Source organism: Balaenoptera acutorostrata, chromosome 15 (assembly GCF_949987535.1).
Source record: "Balaenoptera acutorostrata chromosome 15, mBalAcu1.1, whole genome shotgun sequence".
NCBI lineage: Eukaryota > Metazoa > Chordata > Mammalia > Artiodactyla > Balaenopteridae > Balaenoptera > Balaenoptera acutorostrata.
Window position 1 is genome coordinate 7,343,244 of NC_080078.1, and position 17,593 is coordinate 7,360,836.

The following is a 17,593-nucleotide window of genomic DNA, read 5'->3' on the forward strand; positions in this document are numbered from 1 at the left end:
GCCCAGGAGGTGGAAGCTGAGTTCCTCGGTGGTTTCTCCCACTCACTGTCTTCTTCTCAAGATGGGGCGGAAGCCTCTAGCCACCGGCCTTCTGAACTCTGGGCTGGGAACTACCTCTTTCCTCTTCTCCCCATCCCGCCTCACCTGTGCTCCCCCCTCTGCCAGCGCTGGCCTGTCCCCCCAACAGCCGGTACACCCTGTGTGCCAAGCTGTGCCCCGACACCTGCCATTCCGAGTTCTCAGGCCTGGCCTGCCGGAACCGCTGCGTGGAGGGCTGCGAGTGCGACCTGGGCTTCGTCCTCAGCGGTCTCCAGTGCGTCCCCAGGTCCGAATGTGGGTGGCTGCCTTGACCCCACGGGCGGCTACTTCAAGGTGAGCCGCTGGGGCTGGGCCTCTCTCAGCCCTGCAGCCAGAAGGCACTCGTCCCAGTTCTGAAGTCTACGGCCAGCTTGTGGGCAGGAGAGAAAAGGCGGGGTGGGGTGGGGGTGGGAGGGGTGGGAGGGGTGGGGGGGGTGGGGGATGTGGGGTGGGGGATGTGGGGTGGGGTGGGGGATGGGGGGTGGGGGATGGGCGGGCTGGGATTAAGGAACTTCGGGCTTAGGTCTAATTTCCCTTTTTCTTGCTTCAGTTCTAGTACTTTTCACCCCTGCAGACCGGGATGGAGTCATAGCACAGCTATTTCCCACGCTGCCCAGCAGAGCCTGGGACCCCTAGTTCTCTCCCCTCCTATCTTCCCTGCCCGTCACACCCCTGAGTCACTTTCCCGGTTTCTCATCCTCTGAAGGCCCAGGCCTGTCTGCATCTCACCTGCACACTTTCTCTCCTACTGAGGGTCCCTTTCTCTGCTGAAGGATTTCAGCCGCTACCTGGGCCCCATCTTCACCATCTTCTCAGAGGCAGCACTTGGAGCTAGACCCTCATCCGTGAAACTTCTCTCTCTTCCTTTGCCTGTCCCTCACCCAAGGCCTGGGGATGACACTGACGTCCATCCCAGCCCCCTCCCACCTGATGTCCACTGGGTTCTCCCTGCTCGGTGCCCCGTTCCAGGCTGGCCCACGGAACTCTCCTCATCTGCGCTTTGCTCTCTCAGTTTCACCTTCTTTTCAGCCCCTCCCCGCTGCTCTGCCTCCCAGGCAGTATGCCTATTAGCCACATTCACCTCCTTTGAGGCCCTGTTGAAATGCTGCTTCCTCCTTGAAGCCCTCCTGAGAAGCATCTCTAAACTCTTGTGGCGAGTGCCGATTGTCTGTGTCAATGGCACGAAACTCTCCCTGGGTGCCCTGATTATCGTCTTTGGGTGCAGAGTGTGTTGGACCACGTGATCTATCTGTTTACATGTTGACTGCCCTCTCTGGGCTGTGAGTTCTGTTAGGGCAGGGACCTCGTCCACCCAGCTCATTACTGAATCCCTCACGCCTGGCACAAGGCAGATGACAACTATCTGTTGAACTAGTGAACAAACAAATAATGGAGTGACTGAACGAGTGAGCGAATGCCAGAGTTTTGCAACTAAGCCTGGAGCTTTGGGATGACACGAATGCCTTCCTGGTGAGCAGGTCGGTGATCTGAATAGCAGTGCTAACAGATCAGGGGATAACTTTTTTTCCTTCCTTCGGTCCGTCCGCCAGGTAGGGGAGCGGTGGTTCAAGCCAGGCTGCAGACAGCTCTGCATCTGTGAGGGCAGCAACAGAACTCGCTGTGTGCAGTGGAGGTGCCAGGCCCAGGAGGTGTGTGGTCGGCAGGATGGCATCTACGGCTGCCACGCCCAAGGTGAGCAGTCGAAAGCAGGTGAGCATGGGGGCCGCCCATGTGGCCTCGAGCAAAGGCGTGGTCCTGTCCTAAAGCAGAGAGCTGGAGCGTAACCAGGGGTCTGGAAGGCAATTGCCCAGAGCCAAGCAGCGTGTTCAAGGACCCAGAGAGTGAGGCTGGGGCAGTCCCTGACCTTGACCTCTCCAAGTCACACCGACCACCCCGATGAGCCATGGGTACCATTCCAATGTGGACTCGCCAAGATGGCAGCTCAGGGTCAGTGCCTCTCTGAACGCCATCTCCTCCTGCCCAGGGTCCGCCACCTGCACTGTCTCGGGGGACCCCCATTACCTGACATTCGACGGAGCCCTGCACCACTTCATGGGCACCTGCACCTACACCCTGACCCGGCCTTGTTGGTTGAGGTCCCCAGAGAATTACTTTGTCGTGAGCGCCACCAACGAGTTCCGCGGCGGAAACTTGGAGGCCTCCTATGTCAAAGCCGTCCAAGTGCAGGTCTTCAACCTCAGAATCTCCATGATCAAAGGCCGCAAGGTCGTGGTGCGTGCCTGCGCCGGCCTCCCCGGCCCCACCCCCAGCCCACGCTGCATCTCTTCTCCGCGTCTCCTTGCCTGCAGGCCCACCTGTCTGGCAGACGCAGCCCCAGTTTCTGAGACACACCCGCCACCCCCCATCCTGCTCCCTGGTCTTGGCCTCGTTGTCCTTGTCCCAGGCGCCTTTCCCTACAGTGTCTTCCCTGCCTCTGTAGCTGGACGGTCGCCGGGTGGCCCTGCCCGTGTGGCCTGCACAAGGCCGGGTGAACGTGAGGTCCAGTGGCTCCTTTATCCTCCTCTACACGGACTTTGGGCTTCAAGTTCGCTATGACGGGAACCACCTGGTGGAAGTGACCGTGCCCTCCTCCTACGCTGGCCGGCTCTGCGGGATGTGCGGTGAGTTCCTAGGGCACCTGCAGGTGAAGCCGGGGGAATGGGCTGGAGCCTATCCCGGTCCTGCTCATCCACACATCTGATTAGGCGTCCTTGGTGCTTGACGACCTCTTACTTGGTTGAAGGCGTCGTGCGCTAGGGTGGGCATGAAGGGAAGCGAAAGATGAAGGAAGAGAAAGGGCTCATCTTGGTTGGTTGCGTGAAGAGGGAGGGATGCTTCTTGGTCCTGGGGCTGAATTCAAGGCCTCTGCTGACTGCTCTGTCCCCCAGGGAACTTCAACAACAACAGCCTAGACGACAATCTGCAGCCTGATAAAAGGCCTGCAGTCAGCTCCGTGCACCTGGGGGCCTCCTGGAAGCTAAATGAGTTATCTGAACCTGGGTGAGCCGGAACGGGGGGAGGGGGGGAGCTGGACCAGGGGAGGAGGCTTTGCGGGCAGCCTGGAGATGTTCCCTGTGCGTCCCCAATCTTTCCTGGAGTTGATGACTGATCTGTCTCTTGGGAAGTCCACCCTGAGATCTAACCTTTTGCTTTCCTGCTGCATCTGCTGACCTTACTACTTGAGGCCATCACTCTGTTCTCCTCTCCCGTCCTTCTTCCCCTCCCTGTTGCCCTCTCCACTTTTGCTTTGGCTTTTGCAAAGCTTCCTCCAATCCTAAACTCCTGTCCTTTCCCCTCGTCCTCTGTCAGCTGCTTTGCTGCAGGTGGCAAGCCCCCCAGGTGCCTGGGGAAGAAAGTGACAGATGCCTGGAATAAGAACTGTGATATCGGGCTTCCCTGGTGGCGCAGTGGTTGAGAATCTGCCTGCTAATGCAGGAGACACGGGTTCGAGCCCTGGTCTGGGAAGATCCCACATGCCACGGAGCAGCTGGGCCCGTGAGCCACAGCTGCTGAGCCTGCGCGTCTGGAGCCTGTGCCCCGCAACGGGAGGGGCCGCGATAGTGAAAGGCCCGCGCACCGCGATGAAGAGCGGTCCCCGCACCGCGATGAAGAGTGGCCCCCACTTGCCGCAACTAGAGAAAGCCCTCGCACGAACCGAAGACCCAGCACAGCCAAAAATAATATAAATAAATAAATAAATAAATAAATAAATAAATAAAAATTTAAAAAAAAAAAAAAAAAAAAAAAAAAAAAAAAAAGAACTGTGATATCTTAATGAACCCTCAGGGTAAGCCACGCAGGGGGCCCCTTTTTGCTCCCCCCGGGGCAGGAGACAGAGGAGGGGCACTGAGCAGGGAGGGAGGAAGGGTGAGACGGGAAGTAGTGGCCCTCAAGAGGCAGGCAGAGGGAATGCAGAGGCAGTGGTCACCTGGGAACGCTGCCGGACCTGTGGGGTTTTTTGCATCTCAGGCGGTAGGTTCTCAATAATTGTGGGTTTTGATGGAAACGGATGTTGAATTTGCCCCAGAGCAGCCGTGTGGTTCTGCCCCCTCCCCAAGCTTAGTCTCACCTACGTTTCATCCAGGACCCTTCTCCCAGTGCCACGGGGTGGTGGCCCCGCACACCAGCTTCACCAGTTGCGTGTACGGCCAGTGTGGGACCGAGGGCGACGCCTTGACCCTGTGCCGCTCCCTGCAGGCCTACGCGTCCCTGTGCGCCCGCGCAGGCCGGGCCTGCCCTCGCCTGGCGGAACACCACCTCCTGCCGTGAGTGACCTGACAGCCAGGAGGAGTCCCCGAGCCCTGCCCTCTCTTCCTCTCCCTAAGTTCTCCTTCACTCTTCCCTTCGCAGCCCGGCCCCCAGGCCCCACGTGGGACCCTCCTCTGTTCCCCTCTCCCCAGTCTCTCCGAGTCCAGCCCCCATCCTCTACTTGTCTCCCTCTTCTGGGAGCCTCCATCCGATTCTCACTTCACCAAAAAGTTCTGATCTCCCAGGAATTCCCTGGTGGTCCAGTGGTTAGGAGTCCGCGCTTCCACGGCAGGGGGCACCGGTTCAATCCCTGGTTCAGATCCCACATGCCATGGGGCGTGGCCCAAAAAAAAAGTTCTGATCTCATTTGGTTACTGCCTCCTCCCCTTCTTCCCTGGGCCAGCTCTGTGACCTTTCTTCTTTCCCAGAAACGCTTTTTTTTTTAGTTGTAGTAAAACATACAGAACATAAAAATTACCATTGTGACAATTTTTAAGTGTCCAGTGGCATTAAGTGCATTCACCTTGTTGTGCAACCATCACCACCATCGCCCCCAGAACTTTTTCATCTTCCCAAACTGAAAACTCTGTCCGCATCAAACACTGTAAGTCCCCTTCCCCTCCCCCAGCCCCTGGCAACCGCCATCTACTCTCTGTCTTTGTGAATTCGACGACTCTAGGGACCTCATCTAAGTGGAATCACACGGTATTCCTCTTTTTGTGACTCGCTTATTTCACTTAGCATTATATCCCTAGGGTTCACCATGTTGTAGCAAGTGCCAGAATTTCCTTCTTTTTAAGGCTGAATCATATTCCGTTGTATGATTGGACCCCATTTTGTTTATCCATTCGTCTGATGGACATTCCCAGGAACTCTTTTTTTTTTTTTTTAAGATTTTTTTGATATGGACCATTTTTAAAGTCTTTATTGAATTTGTTACAGTATTGTTTCTGTTTTATGTTTCTGGTTTTTTGGACTGGAGGCATGTGGGATCTTAGCTCCCCAACCAGGGATGAAACCCGTACCTCCTGCAGTGGAAGGCGAAGTCTTAACCACTGGACTGCCAGGGAAGTCCCTCCCAGGAACTCTTGATGCCCCAAGGCCAGAGAGCTGGAAATCACTCTTCCTTCCTAAACACCAATTTCTTCTTAGCTCTGAACTGCCCATTGGGCAGCAGCTACAGCACCTGTGCCAACCCCTGCCCGACCACCTGCCTCAGCCTGAGCACTCCATCATACTGCCCGTCCTCGCTGCCCTGTGCCGAGGGCTGCGAGTGCCAGAAAGGCCACATCCTGAGTGGGACCTCCTGTGTGCCCCTCAGCCAGTGTGGCTGCACCAGCCAGAGGGGCTCCTACCACCCGGTGAGAGGCCAGACCACAGGGGGTGCCCTGCCCTTCCCAGCTCCCCGAGTTTGGGGGCCAGAGGGCTCAGAGCCTGCAAAGGGGTAGGGTGGGCCAGTGCTGGGGGCTGAGGAGCAAATCCAGAAGCCAAGAGCCTGAGAAAGGCTAGCGATGGAGGCAGGCAGCCAAGGGAAGCGAGCCTCATGGGGGCCCTGGGGTGCGGGGGGCTCCGACCATCTCTGGCTTCCAAGTTTCTATCGGCTCCACTGATGCCTGCGCCCCGCAGGTCGGGGAGAGCTGGTACACGGACAACACCTGCTCCAGGCTCTGTACCTGCTCGGCTCACAACAACATCTCCTGCCTCCAAACTGCCTGCAAGCCTGGCCAGATGTGCTGGTCCCAGGATGGGCTGATACGGTGCCGGGCGGCAGGTAAGCCTCCACTGAGCGTGGAGGAGGACCTTCAGCCACCAAGACGAACTCTCCCCAACTCCCCCTCTGTCAAGAAGGGCTCCTCGGGCTTCACTCATGGTTCCCGTGGCAGCCGTGGACTTAGACGGGATATTATAAGTCTCTCCCTGGCTGAATGACACCTGCTCCACCTCCTCACATCTTGACTCTTTTCTCTGTCTCCTTCCCTTTGGAGGCTCCCTCTCTTCCACATCCTTTCCTTGAAGCAGGGGAGGAGGCCTGTTCTTGCTAGAGGCTGGACCACTCCTCAGCCACCTGTCTGTCCTCTAGGGATGGGAGAGTGCCGCATCCGCGACACGTCCCACTACGTAAGCTTCGATGGCAGTTACCATGCGGTCAGGGGCACCTGCACTTACGTCTTGGTGAAAATATGCCACTCCACCATGGACCAGCCTTTCTTCAAGATCAGTGGCAAGAATGGGAAGCGGAAAGACCAACCCCACACTTTCTACCTCCGCCAGGTCCATGTGGACATCTTTAATACCCTGGTCACCCTGAAGAAGGACCAAGTGCTGGTGAGCGAGGGAGGCAGGGAGGATGTGGGCTCTGGGGACGGGGCTCTGGTCCTTCTTCCTGCTCACGGGTCCTGCCCTCCTCTGTAGATCAATGGCACACGGGTCACCCTCCCGGCGACCACCCAGATCCGGGGAGTCAAAGTCATTTCCAGGGACGGCTACACCGTGCTCACCATCAACATTGGGGTGCAAGTCAAGTTTGACGGCAGTGGTTTCCTAGAGGTCGAAATCCCCAAAGCCTATTATGAAAAGGTGAGGAAAACACCTGGGTCTCTTCGTAGGGGAGTCAGCCTGCAGGGAGGGGGGCGCCTTTCTCTTTAAGGGGATGCCAACAAAAAATGCCCTCTGCCATCCCTGGCGCTGAAGATCCCTCGATCCCCTCTGCCCACCCAGACCTGCGGCATGTGCGGGAACTTCAACGGCGAGGAAGAAGATGAACTATTGATGCCTAATGACGAACTAGCCCTGGATGACGTCATGTATGTGGATAGTTGGCAAGACAAAGAGATCGACCCAAAGTAATTGCCCCCAAAGACTCTCTGCCTTTGCACAGGAACACGAGTTGGGATTCTAGACTGTATGGCCCACCTGGGATGGGAAGACCAGAGTGGTCCTTTGTGCGTGTAACTTGACAGGCGATGGCGTCTGGGTCCCAGGAACCTATATGGGGAAACGAGAAAGTCTTCCTGTCTTGGCTTCGAAACGTGGGAGGAGACTGAGGCCACGTGGAAGGCTGGCCAGAGCCCAGGCCAGCTTCCCGGTGAAGACAGGAGGGGTCTTCAGGGTGGTTTGGGAGCGCCAAGTCATTATCATAGATGAGGCAGTGGCTGTCCCTAGGATGACCCCCTTTGCCTTCCCAGTTGCCAAGAAGATGACAAGAAGACTGAAGCAGAACCTCAGGAGAAGCCAGATACAAACTGCCGGGCAGCTGACCTGGCAAGAGCCCAGGAGCAATGCCAGGCGGCTTTTCAGGCTCCAGCCTGGGCGAAGTGTGCCACCCACGTGATTCTCAGTCCCTTCTTGCTCAGATGTACCCACAGCCTCTGTGAGTTTGGAGACCTCAACCATGCCCTCTGCCAGTCTCTGCAAGCCTTCGGGGCCGCCTGCCAGGCCCAGGGGATCAAGCCTCCGATCTGGAGAAACAGCAGCTTCTGCCGTGAGTGTGTCCTCAGGCCACCCCCAAACTGCTCCCAAACCCTCTTTCCGTCTGTGTATCTCTGAAAGCTCCCCCATTCTCCATTTCAGTTGTTCCTGGACTATTTCTGACCTCATTTTCTCTGATGTGGACCATTTACAGCAAGCTCTTAGCTAGTGCCCCATACCACCAGGACCACACGGGCTGCTTGTCAGCAGCTCCTTTCCAAAAGAAATGTGATCATGTTAGGCCCCTGCACGGCTGTTGCCTGCAAGTCCAAGCTCCTCTCTGAGATGTTTGAGAGATCCTGCAAGCTGTGCCCCTCCCCCACCCCCCTTTCCTGTGCGCCAGCATCACCTGTATCAAACCATCCCATTCCCCACACAGGCCTCGCTTTCCCACACCCCTCCCTGCCTTTATACATACCACGCCCTGCACCCGAAAGGTTCTTTCTTCTCCCCTCCTGGCAGACTCTGAGGTATCCTCCTCCAGCTCTTTCCTTTAAAAAATTTTTTAAAAATTATTATTCACATACCATATTCTTCTACCCTTTAAAAGTATACAATTTACTGATTTTCAGGATCTTCACAAAGTTGTACAACCAGCACCACTATCTAATTCCAGAACCTTTTATTTTTATTTATTTATTTATTTATTTAGGCTGCGCCGGGTCTTAGTTGCGGCGTGCATGTGGGTTCTAGTTCCCTGACCAGGGATCGAACCCGGGCCCCCTGCATTGGGAGCGCGGAGTCTTACCCACTGGACCACCAGGGAAGTCCCCAAGAACATTTTAAATTTTAAAACAGTGATTACGGTGTTTTTCCTATGTGATGCATTCCTATGGTTCAAAAACTTTGAAAGTATTAAAAGATTCCCAGTGAAAAGTCTCCCTCTCGCCCTGACCCCAGGGGCCCAGGTCCCAGCCTGCTCTTTTCAACATCTGAGTATTTTTCCAAAAGTCTTTTATTTCTGCACATAACAGACAAATGCAAATTTATTTTCTGTATTTTCTTACAAACAGCAGATGGGACACAGTAGTTTGCACTTTATTTTTTTTCACTTGACAAACTAGCTTGGCGGTCCTTCCCCGTCAGACACGTAAAGAGTGTCCTCATTCTCTTCTGCAGCTACGTCATAATTCATTCATCATAATTTATTTAGTCTTCTAGCGATGGACTTTCTAGTTGTTTCCAGTCTTTTGCTATTGCAAACAGTGCTGCAAGGATAACCTTATGCAGATACAATTCTCTACGTGTGTGTCTCTTATCTGTAGGATAAATTTGTAGACCTGGAATTGTTGGATCAAGGATTGTGTGGATTTGTGCTTTTGAGAGATGTTGCCAAATGGCCTTCCATAGGGGTTGAGGAATTTACGTTCCCACCAGCAACATACGAGAGTGCCCATTTCCCCACAGACTGGCCAACACACAGCATTATGGTGCTTTTGGATTTTTGCCAATCTGATATGTGAAAGATAAAAAGAGTCTTAATTTGTATTTTTCCTATTATGAGTGAAGTTGTGCATTCTTTTATATGTTCAGGAGCCATGTGGATTTCCCTTTCTGTGATTTCTTCATACCCATTCACCATTTTTTCCACTGGTTTGTTGGTCTTTGTTGAAATATTTTATAGATGTCCTTTGTCTACTACAGAGAGTAGCCCTTCATTAGTGCCATGAGTTACAAAAATTTTTTCCAGGTCTCTTTTTTTCATCTTTCACTCTTTTTTTACCATGCAGAAAAAAATATATATATATGTATTTGTGAGGTCAAATATAATAGTCTTTGTTTTATGGCTTCTGCAGTTTAAGCCTTAGTTACAAACGGCTTCCCCACTCTGAAGTTAAAAAAGAATTTGCCTACGTTTTGCTCTAGTATTTGTATGGTTTCTTTTTTTTATATATTTAAATGTTTGATCCCTGGGGATTCATCCTGGTGTGTAGGATGAGAACTGAATCAACTTTGTGTTTATTTTTTCCCAGTATTATTAAATGGCCAGTCTCTCTTTTTCCACTGACTCAGATGCCATGATTTATATTAAATTCCCACATGTATTTGGATCCCTCTCTGGGCCTTTTTCTCCGCTTCCACTGCTCCATTTATCTTCATTTACTAGCAGCACAATGTTGTGGTCATTGAGAGTTTAGATGGTGTTTAGATTTCTGGTAAGGACATACACTACCTACTGTTGGTTTTTTTTCCAGTTTTTTTTGTTTTGTTTTAGAATTTTCCCAGCTTTTCTGCTTTGTTTATATCCTCATTTCCACGTTAATATCATTTCATCCTATTAAAAAACAAAACAAAATCCTGTTGGTGTATTTTTTGGGGATCATATTAAATGTATAATTAACTTAGGGAGGGACTCCCCTGGCAGTCCAGTGGTTAGGATTCTGCGCTTCCATGGGGGGCACGAGTTCGATCCCTGGTCGGGGAACTAAGATCCCACATGGCACCTGGCGTGGCCAAAAAACTAAATAATAATAATAATTAAATTAACTTAGGGAGGACTGACATCTTCCCATCTGTGAACATTTCCATTTGTTTGCAACTACTTCTACTTAAAGGGCTTTATTTAGCTCCTCCAGCACAGTGGATACCTCCCTGCCCTGTACTCCTGTCACACCTCGTACACACACACGCCAGTCACATGCTTACTGACCAGATGCACCAGGGTCACGCTGCTGCAGCTGCTGGCTGACCTCGGATTCCCACGCCGAGTGGGGAGAACCGTTCTTGCTCTTCTCTGTCCTTGGAGCCAGCACACAGCCCACGTTCAGTCAGTGTTCCCCCCCCCGCCCACCTCCAGCTCTGGACTGCTCCGCCTACAGCGTCTACACCACCTGCGTTCCCTCCTGCCCTCCTTCCTGCTGGGACCCGGAAGGCCAGTGCAAAGGCTCCAGAGTTCCCTCCACCTGCGAGGAGGGCTGTGTCTGTGAGCCCGGCTACGTGCTCAGTGGACGGCAGTGTGTGCCCAGGAGTCAGTGCAGCTGCAGGGACGCCCAGGGCAACTCCCTCCCTGTGAGTGGGGGCAGAAAGTAGGGGTGGGGGCAACACACCTTCGGGATGCCATGTTCTCCTTTCCTGTGCGTCTCTCGGCCTGGGCCACCCGCGCCTCTACTGCTGGCCCTGGGTGTGAAGGCTGGTGATGGGGCAGGGTGGCCTCCTGCCAGGTCTGGGCTAGAGGGTGCGTGGTTTGGGTTTGGGGACTGAGAAATGCAAACCACAGGGATGCAGCCGGTAGGGTGGCTTTGATTTGAATCCTGATGGTAGCACTCACGAGTCAGGGGACCTCTGTGACCTCAGTTTCCTCATCTGTAAGATGGGTTCAGCAGTACCTCCTGAGCAGCCTGTGTGAGACACTGAGCACAATGCCTCTAGGGGGCGGTACAGGTCCATAAGGGTGCAGATGGCACCGGGACTGCCTCTGGCCCGTGCCAAGTGAGCCATCAGACTGTAGGCTTAGGCTGAAGTCATCGAGGAAAGAGAGCTGGCCCTTCCCTTCTCACTCCCCGTTCTTCCTGCGGCGTCTGCAGGCGGGTAAGTCCTGGTTCTCCAGAGGCTGCTCCAAGAGGTGTGCCTGCAGAGCGGGCGCCGTTCAGTGCTGGCCCTTCACCTGCCCCTCGGGCTCCCGGTGCCAGCCCAACGAGGACGGCAAAGACTACTGCGCACCCGAGAGTAAGGGGGCCCTCGGGGAGGTGGAGCCAGAGGGGCCCGGGCTGGGGGCTCTGGAGAGGGAGGGATCCGGCGCGGGCAGGGGTGGGCCTAGGCTCTCAGGCTCCTACCAGCTCCCTGGTCGCCTGCATGATCCTCTCTGGGATCTCCTATCTTAAGGGCAAAAAGAGGGAACCAGACAAGGAGATCCTCTCAAGCGGGGAGAGGGAGAAAGTGGAAGATCAAGTCCACGGGGAGCCCAGGGCTAAGAGGGAAGGTGACAGGAGGCCCCAGGAGGGTGAGGGGCTCTGGGGTGGTTACATCGCTCAGGGTGCCTTCTTAGCATTGGCCCTTCTTTTCAGAGTCGGAGCAATGCACAATTTATGGGGACCCCCGTTACCACACATTTGATGGCCTCAGCTACCGCTTCCAGGGCCGCATGACCTACTTTCTGATCAAGACCTTGGACATGCTCCCTGATGGGGTGGAGCCCTTGGTCGTGGAGGGCCGCAACAAGGTGTATCCGTCCTTCAACCCCATCTTCCTGCACGAAATCATCGTGATGGTCTACGGCTACACAGTCCAGCTCCAGACGGAACTGGGACTTGTAGTAAGAGCCAGGCCAGGCTGGGAGGGCCTGGGGAGGTAGGTCGGGCCATGGGAGGCCACCTGGAGCAGGTGAAGCCAGGACTCTGTGTTCCCTGGGAAGTTCCCAGCAGAGGCTGCCTGGTTTTGGAAATCAGAATCAGTGCCACATTCACCTCCTTGGGGGGAGGCAGAGGAGGGCAGTGGGATTACATACAAGGTGGGAGAGAGGCAGGGGGAGAGAGAAGGGAAGCTCATGCAGTGTGAGGGTGGAGCTGTGCTGAAGAAGTACCAGGGCACCCACCTGCCAGTTTCTTTGCAAGGAAGGGGCTGAGGCTGCAACAGGAGCAGACCTCAGGGAGGCCTTTGCCACTCCGGGTAGCAAAGCTTCCTGCGGTATCTTGTTCCCTGGAATGACGACACTGAGAGGTACCAAGATGTGCAGAGAGACAGAGGCCAAAGCGGCAGAGGATCACCTTGATTCAGGCCTCCGTGCCACTCCTGTCTGCCTTCTCCAGGTCAACGGTCAGAAGATGGCCATCCCCTACGAGCCCAACGACCAGCTGCGGGTCACCATGCGAGGCCATCGCCTGTATCTGATCACAGACTTTGAGCTGGTTATCAGCTTCAATGGAAAGAACAATGCAGGTACCTGAGCGTGGGGACCGGAGGGCCGAAGGGACATTCCAAGGATGGGGGTAAGGAAAACCACGTCTTGGGCCGAGCATGGTGAAAGGACCCCTGCCTGGGAGTGGGGCCCCCGAGCTCCAGGGGAGGACGCAGGAGGGGTGGGAAGTGACGAGGTGGGGAGTTTCGATTCTGGCCCCCTTCCTCCTGCAGTGATCTCCCTGCCCATCACGTACCGGAGGCTTGTGCGCGGCCTGTGCGGCAACTACGACCAGAACAAGAGGAATGATTTTATGCTGCCCAACGGTGCCCTCACCCAGAACCTCCTTGTCTTTGGCAACAGTTGGGAGGTGAAGAAGACCAAGGGAGGCCTCCCCCGCTTCTCAAGGTGAGAGGGCTGGGGCTCTGAGCAGGGAGGCCCAGGCCCGGGGGTGGAGGGCCGATGAGCGACACCGTAGTATCTGTTTACACCCCGCTCACCCCCATATCCTCAGCAGAGGAGGAACCCCGAGGTCTAGGGCTCAGACTGGGCTGATTCTCCTAATCCCATCATTTCTTTCCTCTCCCACTGACTGTGGGGCACCTGCCCTGTGGATCCCGGTCTGTGCCCGAGCCCTCCCCTCCCATCCCCTCCCCAGTTCTTCCTAAGTTCACAGCCGTGGTGGGCCTCACCTGGCCCTTCACCATCTCTGCCCCAGGGAGGTACAAGAGGAGGAAGTGAAAGAAGAAGAGGTGTCAGGCTTTCACGTGTCAGAATGCAGCCCAGAGCAGCTGGAGCTCATCGACCACACACAGGCGTGTAGGGTGCTGGTGGACCCCCACGGCCCCTTTGCTGCCTGTCACCAGCTTGTGGCCCCGGAACCCTTCCTGGAGTGAGTCGGGGACCCAGGACACGTGGGAATGGCCTTTCTCCAGGTCCTGGGGCCTGTTCTCTGATCGGCTCTCTGTTGGGCACAGTTCCCTCTGTGGCCTTGGTACCTTGTCTCTCTCACACACACACACACACACGCACACTGCCTGGTGGGGCTTCCAGGGCCTCTTCTGTGGGGCTGGGTCTCCTTGCCCCCCCATCTCTGATAGCACCCAACTGTCCCTGCCATCCCCCCAGGCACTGTGTGTCTGATCTGTGTGCCGCCCGGGACCCCATAGAGCAGGAGGAGCTGCGTTGCCAGGTCCTCAGCGGGTACGCCATCATCTGCCAGGAGGCGGGCGCCGCCCTGGTCGGCTGGCGGGACCACACCCGCTGCGGTGAGGCCCTGACCTTCCCCAGCAGCGGGCTCCTGACCTCCTCCCCCACCCCCGGCCATTTCCACCCTCTGCTCCGCTCTGACCCCCACCGGTACCCGCACCTTGGCTTCCTGTCATGGTTCCCCCAGCCCTGAACTTTCCCCTCGTCAACGTCCTCCCGAGCTAACTCCTTCTCTGCCCTCACCCGAAGCCTCAGCCCCATCACCCCGTCACCCCGTCCTGCTGCTTCTCGCCAGTGCCCATCTTTGCTCCACCTCATGCGCTGGTGTCACAGACAAAAAGACACATAAAGCTGGTCCACTCTTCTGGCTCCCCTGCCTCTACCAAGCTCTGTGCTCTGTTGGGTGACCTCGTTCCCCATACGAGGGGGGCCAGCCCCAGCGCAGCCACCTTCTGACTATGACTCTGTCCCCTCTGTCCCCTCAGCCTTGCCGTGTCCAGCCAATACCGTCTATCAGAGCTGTATGACACCCTGCCCAGCCTCCTGTGCCACCCTGGCAGCTCCCAGGGACTGCAGGGGCCCCTGTGTGGAGGGCTGTGCCAGCCTCCCAGGCTATATCTACAGTGGTGCCCAGAGCCTCCCCCTGGCCCACTGCGGCGGCGCCAACAGCGGCATCTACTACCAGGTCCGGGCTGGAAGTGGGAGGCCTCGGGAGAGCAGAGGTGCACAGGGAGAGCCAGGCTCTGGAGGTGAACCAGAACCCCACCTCCCGCCCCTTCTCCCTCTCCAGCAGGGTGACAGCTTCGTGACCGAGGATTGCTCCCAGCGCTGCACCTGTGCCAGCTCGGGGGTCCTGCTGTGTGAGCCCCTCCGCTGCAGCCCTGGGGAGATCTGCACCCTGGGGAAGCGCACTCGTGGCTGCTTCCGAGGTGAGCCTGGACCGGCCCTTGGCTTCAAGCTGCCCTCATACCCTTGGGAGTGGGCTGGGGGTGGGGCTGAGGGTGGAGGGGCCCCTGGGCCGAGGAGCATCCCTCCCGGTCCTGTGCCTGGGACTCCATCTCATCAGTGTCAGGAAGTTCGTGGCATGTGATCCCGCTCTCTCTTTTTCGGGAGGGGCAAAGGCGCAGGCCCTGCCTTCTCTGAGCCTCTGCTGTCTGCCGGGCACCGTGCTGGGCCCTTTGCCCAGCCTTAGCTTCCCAGGATCTCCTTTAGTCCTTACTCACCACCTGGGGGTAAGCACAGCATCCCCACTTTATAGGTAAAGAAAATGGGGTTCAGAGAGGGTAAGCAGTTTCCCCAGAGCTCGGGGGCTGTAGAGCCAGGGCTGGAAACCCGGCCAGCGGACCCTGGCGAGTCTCTGTCAGCTGCTGCTTTCTTCCCTGGCGTCCCAGCCCCCAGGCCCCTCTCCCTGGCTGTGGGTGTCCTCTCAGAACCCCCTTCCCAACCCCTTCCATCCTTGCAGACAGCCCGTGCCTACAGAACCCCTGTCAGAATGATGGCCGGTGCCAGGAGCAGGGAACCCACTTCCCCTGTGAGTGTGAGCTTGGGTACGGGGGCCACCTCTGCACGGAGCCTCGGGATGTACCACCCACCGGAACGCCAGGCAAGGACTTCATCCCAGGCACTGCAGCCTCACGGCCCCTTCCCCGCAAACAGCGGCCGCAGAATTATCCCATACATATAATATTAACCTATAACATCTCTTATAGATGTATAATGGATAGTATAGTATCAATGTCGTATATTACTATATGAAAGATAATAATATAATATGATCCCTACAGATTAGCCGGATGAGTGTCCTCCAAGGATCTCAGAGTCCCTTTACCCATCTCCTACCCACACACTCTGGAATCTTCTCTCTGACCCTGAGCTCCCCACTTCTGTGATCTGTATGGCTCACCCTGCTGTTAGTCCCCTCTCTTGTGTCCCTCTGAGCCTCCAGTACCTTTTCTTGGTATTCTCCATCCCAAACTGTAATTCCTGTGAGCCTCTGGGCCAGCGGTTCTCCAACTTTATCCTTGTGCCTACGATCGGGGTGGAGCAGGGGTGTCTTGTTTACCTTGTTCATTCCGGGACTCATCCCCAGAGATTCGGATTCAGTAGGTCTGGAGGGGGCCCCAGAGATCTGCATTTTTCACAAGCTCCCAGGTGACTGATGGAAGTGATGCCTGGGCTACTCTTTGAGAAGCAGTGACCGACATAATACCCTGGACTCTAGGGGACCAACTGGATAAACATCCCCTTAGAAGGTTCATGGGAGTTGTGTGTCCAGAAGCAGGAGGGCAGCGCCAAAGCCTTGAAACCCCTGGGAGCAGCAGCCTCCTAGAGGGAGAACCGGCCACCAGGGTTGTAGGGGATGCAGTCCCTCCAGGGTGGCAGCCGAGGACTGAAAGGGAGTGTCTCTGCCACCCCTTCCTATCCCACATCCCTATTTCTCTTCCCCACGCCCCAGAAGCCTCCAACTTTGTGGTCACCCTGTTGGGATGGCTGGTGCCTGTGCTGGTCATAGTGTCAGCAGTGACCAGAGAATGCATTTCCAGGAAGAGGAGGAGGTGAGTTTCAGGAAAGGGGAAGAGGAGGGGCAGCTGGGAGGGGAGCAAACATGGGGAGCGGGCGCCGACCTTCAAGCTGGTGTCTGTTCCCCACGCCCTCTGGGGAGAAAATGCGGAGCCAGACCAGAGGCAAGCTGCCAGGTACCGGTGAGCACCAGCCCCACCGTCCACAGCTTTGGCTCCGGGAAGTCGAGTCTGCTTCTAACACAAGGTTTTCTCGCTTTCTCCTCAGATTTGGCTCCAGAGCATGCCTTCAAAGTCGCTCAGTTCTGAGTTGTCCACAGAAGAAGGAGACATAAAATTATTTATTTTTGAGATGTGAATTTGTACATGATTCTGGTGGAGAAAGGCTCTGTGAGGGGGGTCTTGAGGGGAGAAGTAGGAGGGAGACGGGGTGTGAGGGTCTAGGGCTGGGGGCTCCACAGGGTGTCCAGAGGGGAGGGGAACAGAGGTCTGAGGAGGCGAGGGGCTGTCTGTCCCTTCGACAAAGCCACGTGAGGGTGGGCCACCCGCGCTCCGGCTTCGGCTTCGGGGATACAGGAGAAAAGACTTCACCCCAGGAATCCTCGTTCTTGGCGGACTTGGCCTCAGAGCTCCCCACCGGCAGGTAGTGAAAGGTGATCCTGAGGTTTTACATTTCTAACGATGAGACTAAGGCGCTGGGCAGAGGCTAAGGACTGGGAATGTGGCTTTTTCCAAAGGGTGAACCAGCCGGCCTGTGACCAAAAGGGCCTTGGGGTTCCTATGGTAACTGAGGGTGGAGCCTGAGGGCCGGCTTGGGAGGAGTTTGGAGCTCCATCCTATTAGGAGTGAGCAGCTCACCTCAGCCAAAGGCCAAAGTGCAAACACTCCCACCCTGACCCCTGTGCCTCGTGCCTCTCACCAGGCAGGTCCTGGGGGAAGGGGTGGGACATCCTGCTTGGGCTCTAAGAAGAAAAAGAAGGTTGCCAACTGGGGGTGCTCAGGATGTGGAACCCCCAAGGACAGGGGATGCCAAAACAGGCAGGACCCTGGGTTCTAGAAAAGAATCCTTATTCTGTGCTTATCCTCCAAATGACCCCAGCAGCCACCTTCATGTAAGGAAGCAAGACCCAAGTTGGTTGGGGAAAGGGCTCCAAGGGAGGGGAGCCCCTGGCCAGGCCATCCTGCCCCTTAGCTGGGGGGAGCAGCTCACACTCTGGAGCTTGTGACAGGAAGGCTC

General features: G+C 56.0%; 1 protein-coding gene across 1 annotated transcript in view; it reads left to right on the forward strand.

Annotated features, from left to right (window-relative positions):
• Window positions 1–16,707, forward strand: part of ZAN (zonadhesin) — a 32,370-nt gene extending 15,663 nt beyond the window's left edge. The window contains 29 exon segments of the mRNA XM_057529795.1: window positions 166–335; window positions 337–372; window positions 1,629–1,770; window positions 2,063–2,310; window positions 2,519–2,699; window positions 2,967–3,078; window positions 3,388–3,451; window positions 3,835–3,865; window positions 4,163–4,293; window positions 4,295–4,343; window positions 5,479–5,687; window positions 5,953–6,097; window positions 6,407–6,651; window positions 6,739–6,903; window positions 7,045–7,169; window positions 7,512–7,807; window positions 10,592–10,803; window positions 11,319–11,460; window positions 11,799–12,046; window positions 12,540–12,669; window positions 12,862–13,065; window positions 13,379–13,520; window positions 13,757–13,831; window positions 14,323–14,476; window positions 14,478–14,522; window positions 14,628–14,766; window positions 15,300–15,440; window positions 16,293–16,392; window positions 16,625–16,707. Coding sequence (XP_057385778.1) covers window positions 166–335; window positions 337–372; window positions 1,629–1,770; window positions 2,063–2,310; window positions 2,519–2,699; window positions 2,967–3,078; window positions 3,388–3,451; window positions 3,835–3,865; window positions 4,163–4,293; window positions 4,295–4,343; window positions 5,479–5,687; window positions 5,953–6,097; window positions 6,407–6,651; window positions 6,739–6,903; window positions 7,045–7,169; window positions 7,512–7,807; window positions 10,592–10,803; window positions 11,319–11,460; window positions 11,799–12,046; window positions 12,540–12,669; window positions 12,862–13,065; window positions 13,379–13,520; window positions 13,757–13,831; window positions 14,323–14,476; window positions 14,478–14,522; window positions 14,628–14,766; window positions 15,300–15,440; window positions 16,293–16,392; window positions 16,625–16,691 — 4,148 coding nt within the window. The 3' untranslated portion in view covers window positions 16,692–16,707.
• The last annotated feature ends 886 nt before the right edge of the window (window positions 16,708–17,593 follow it).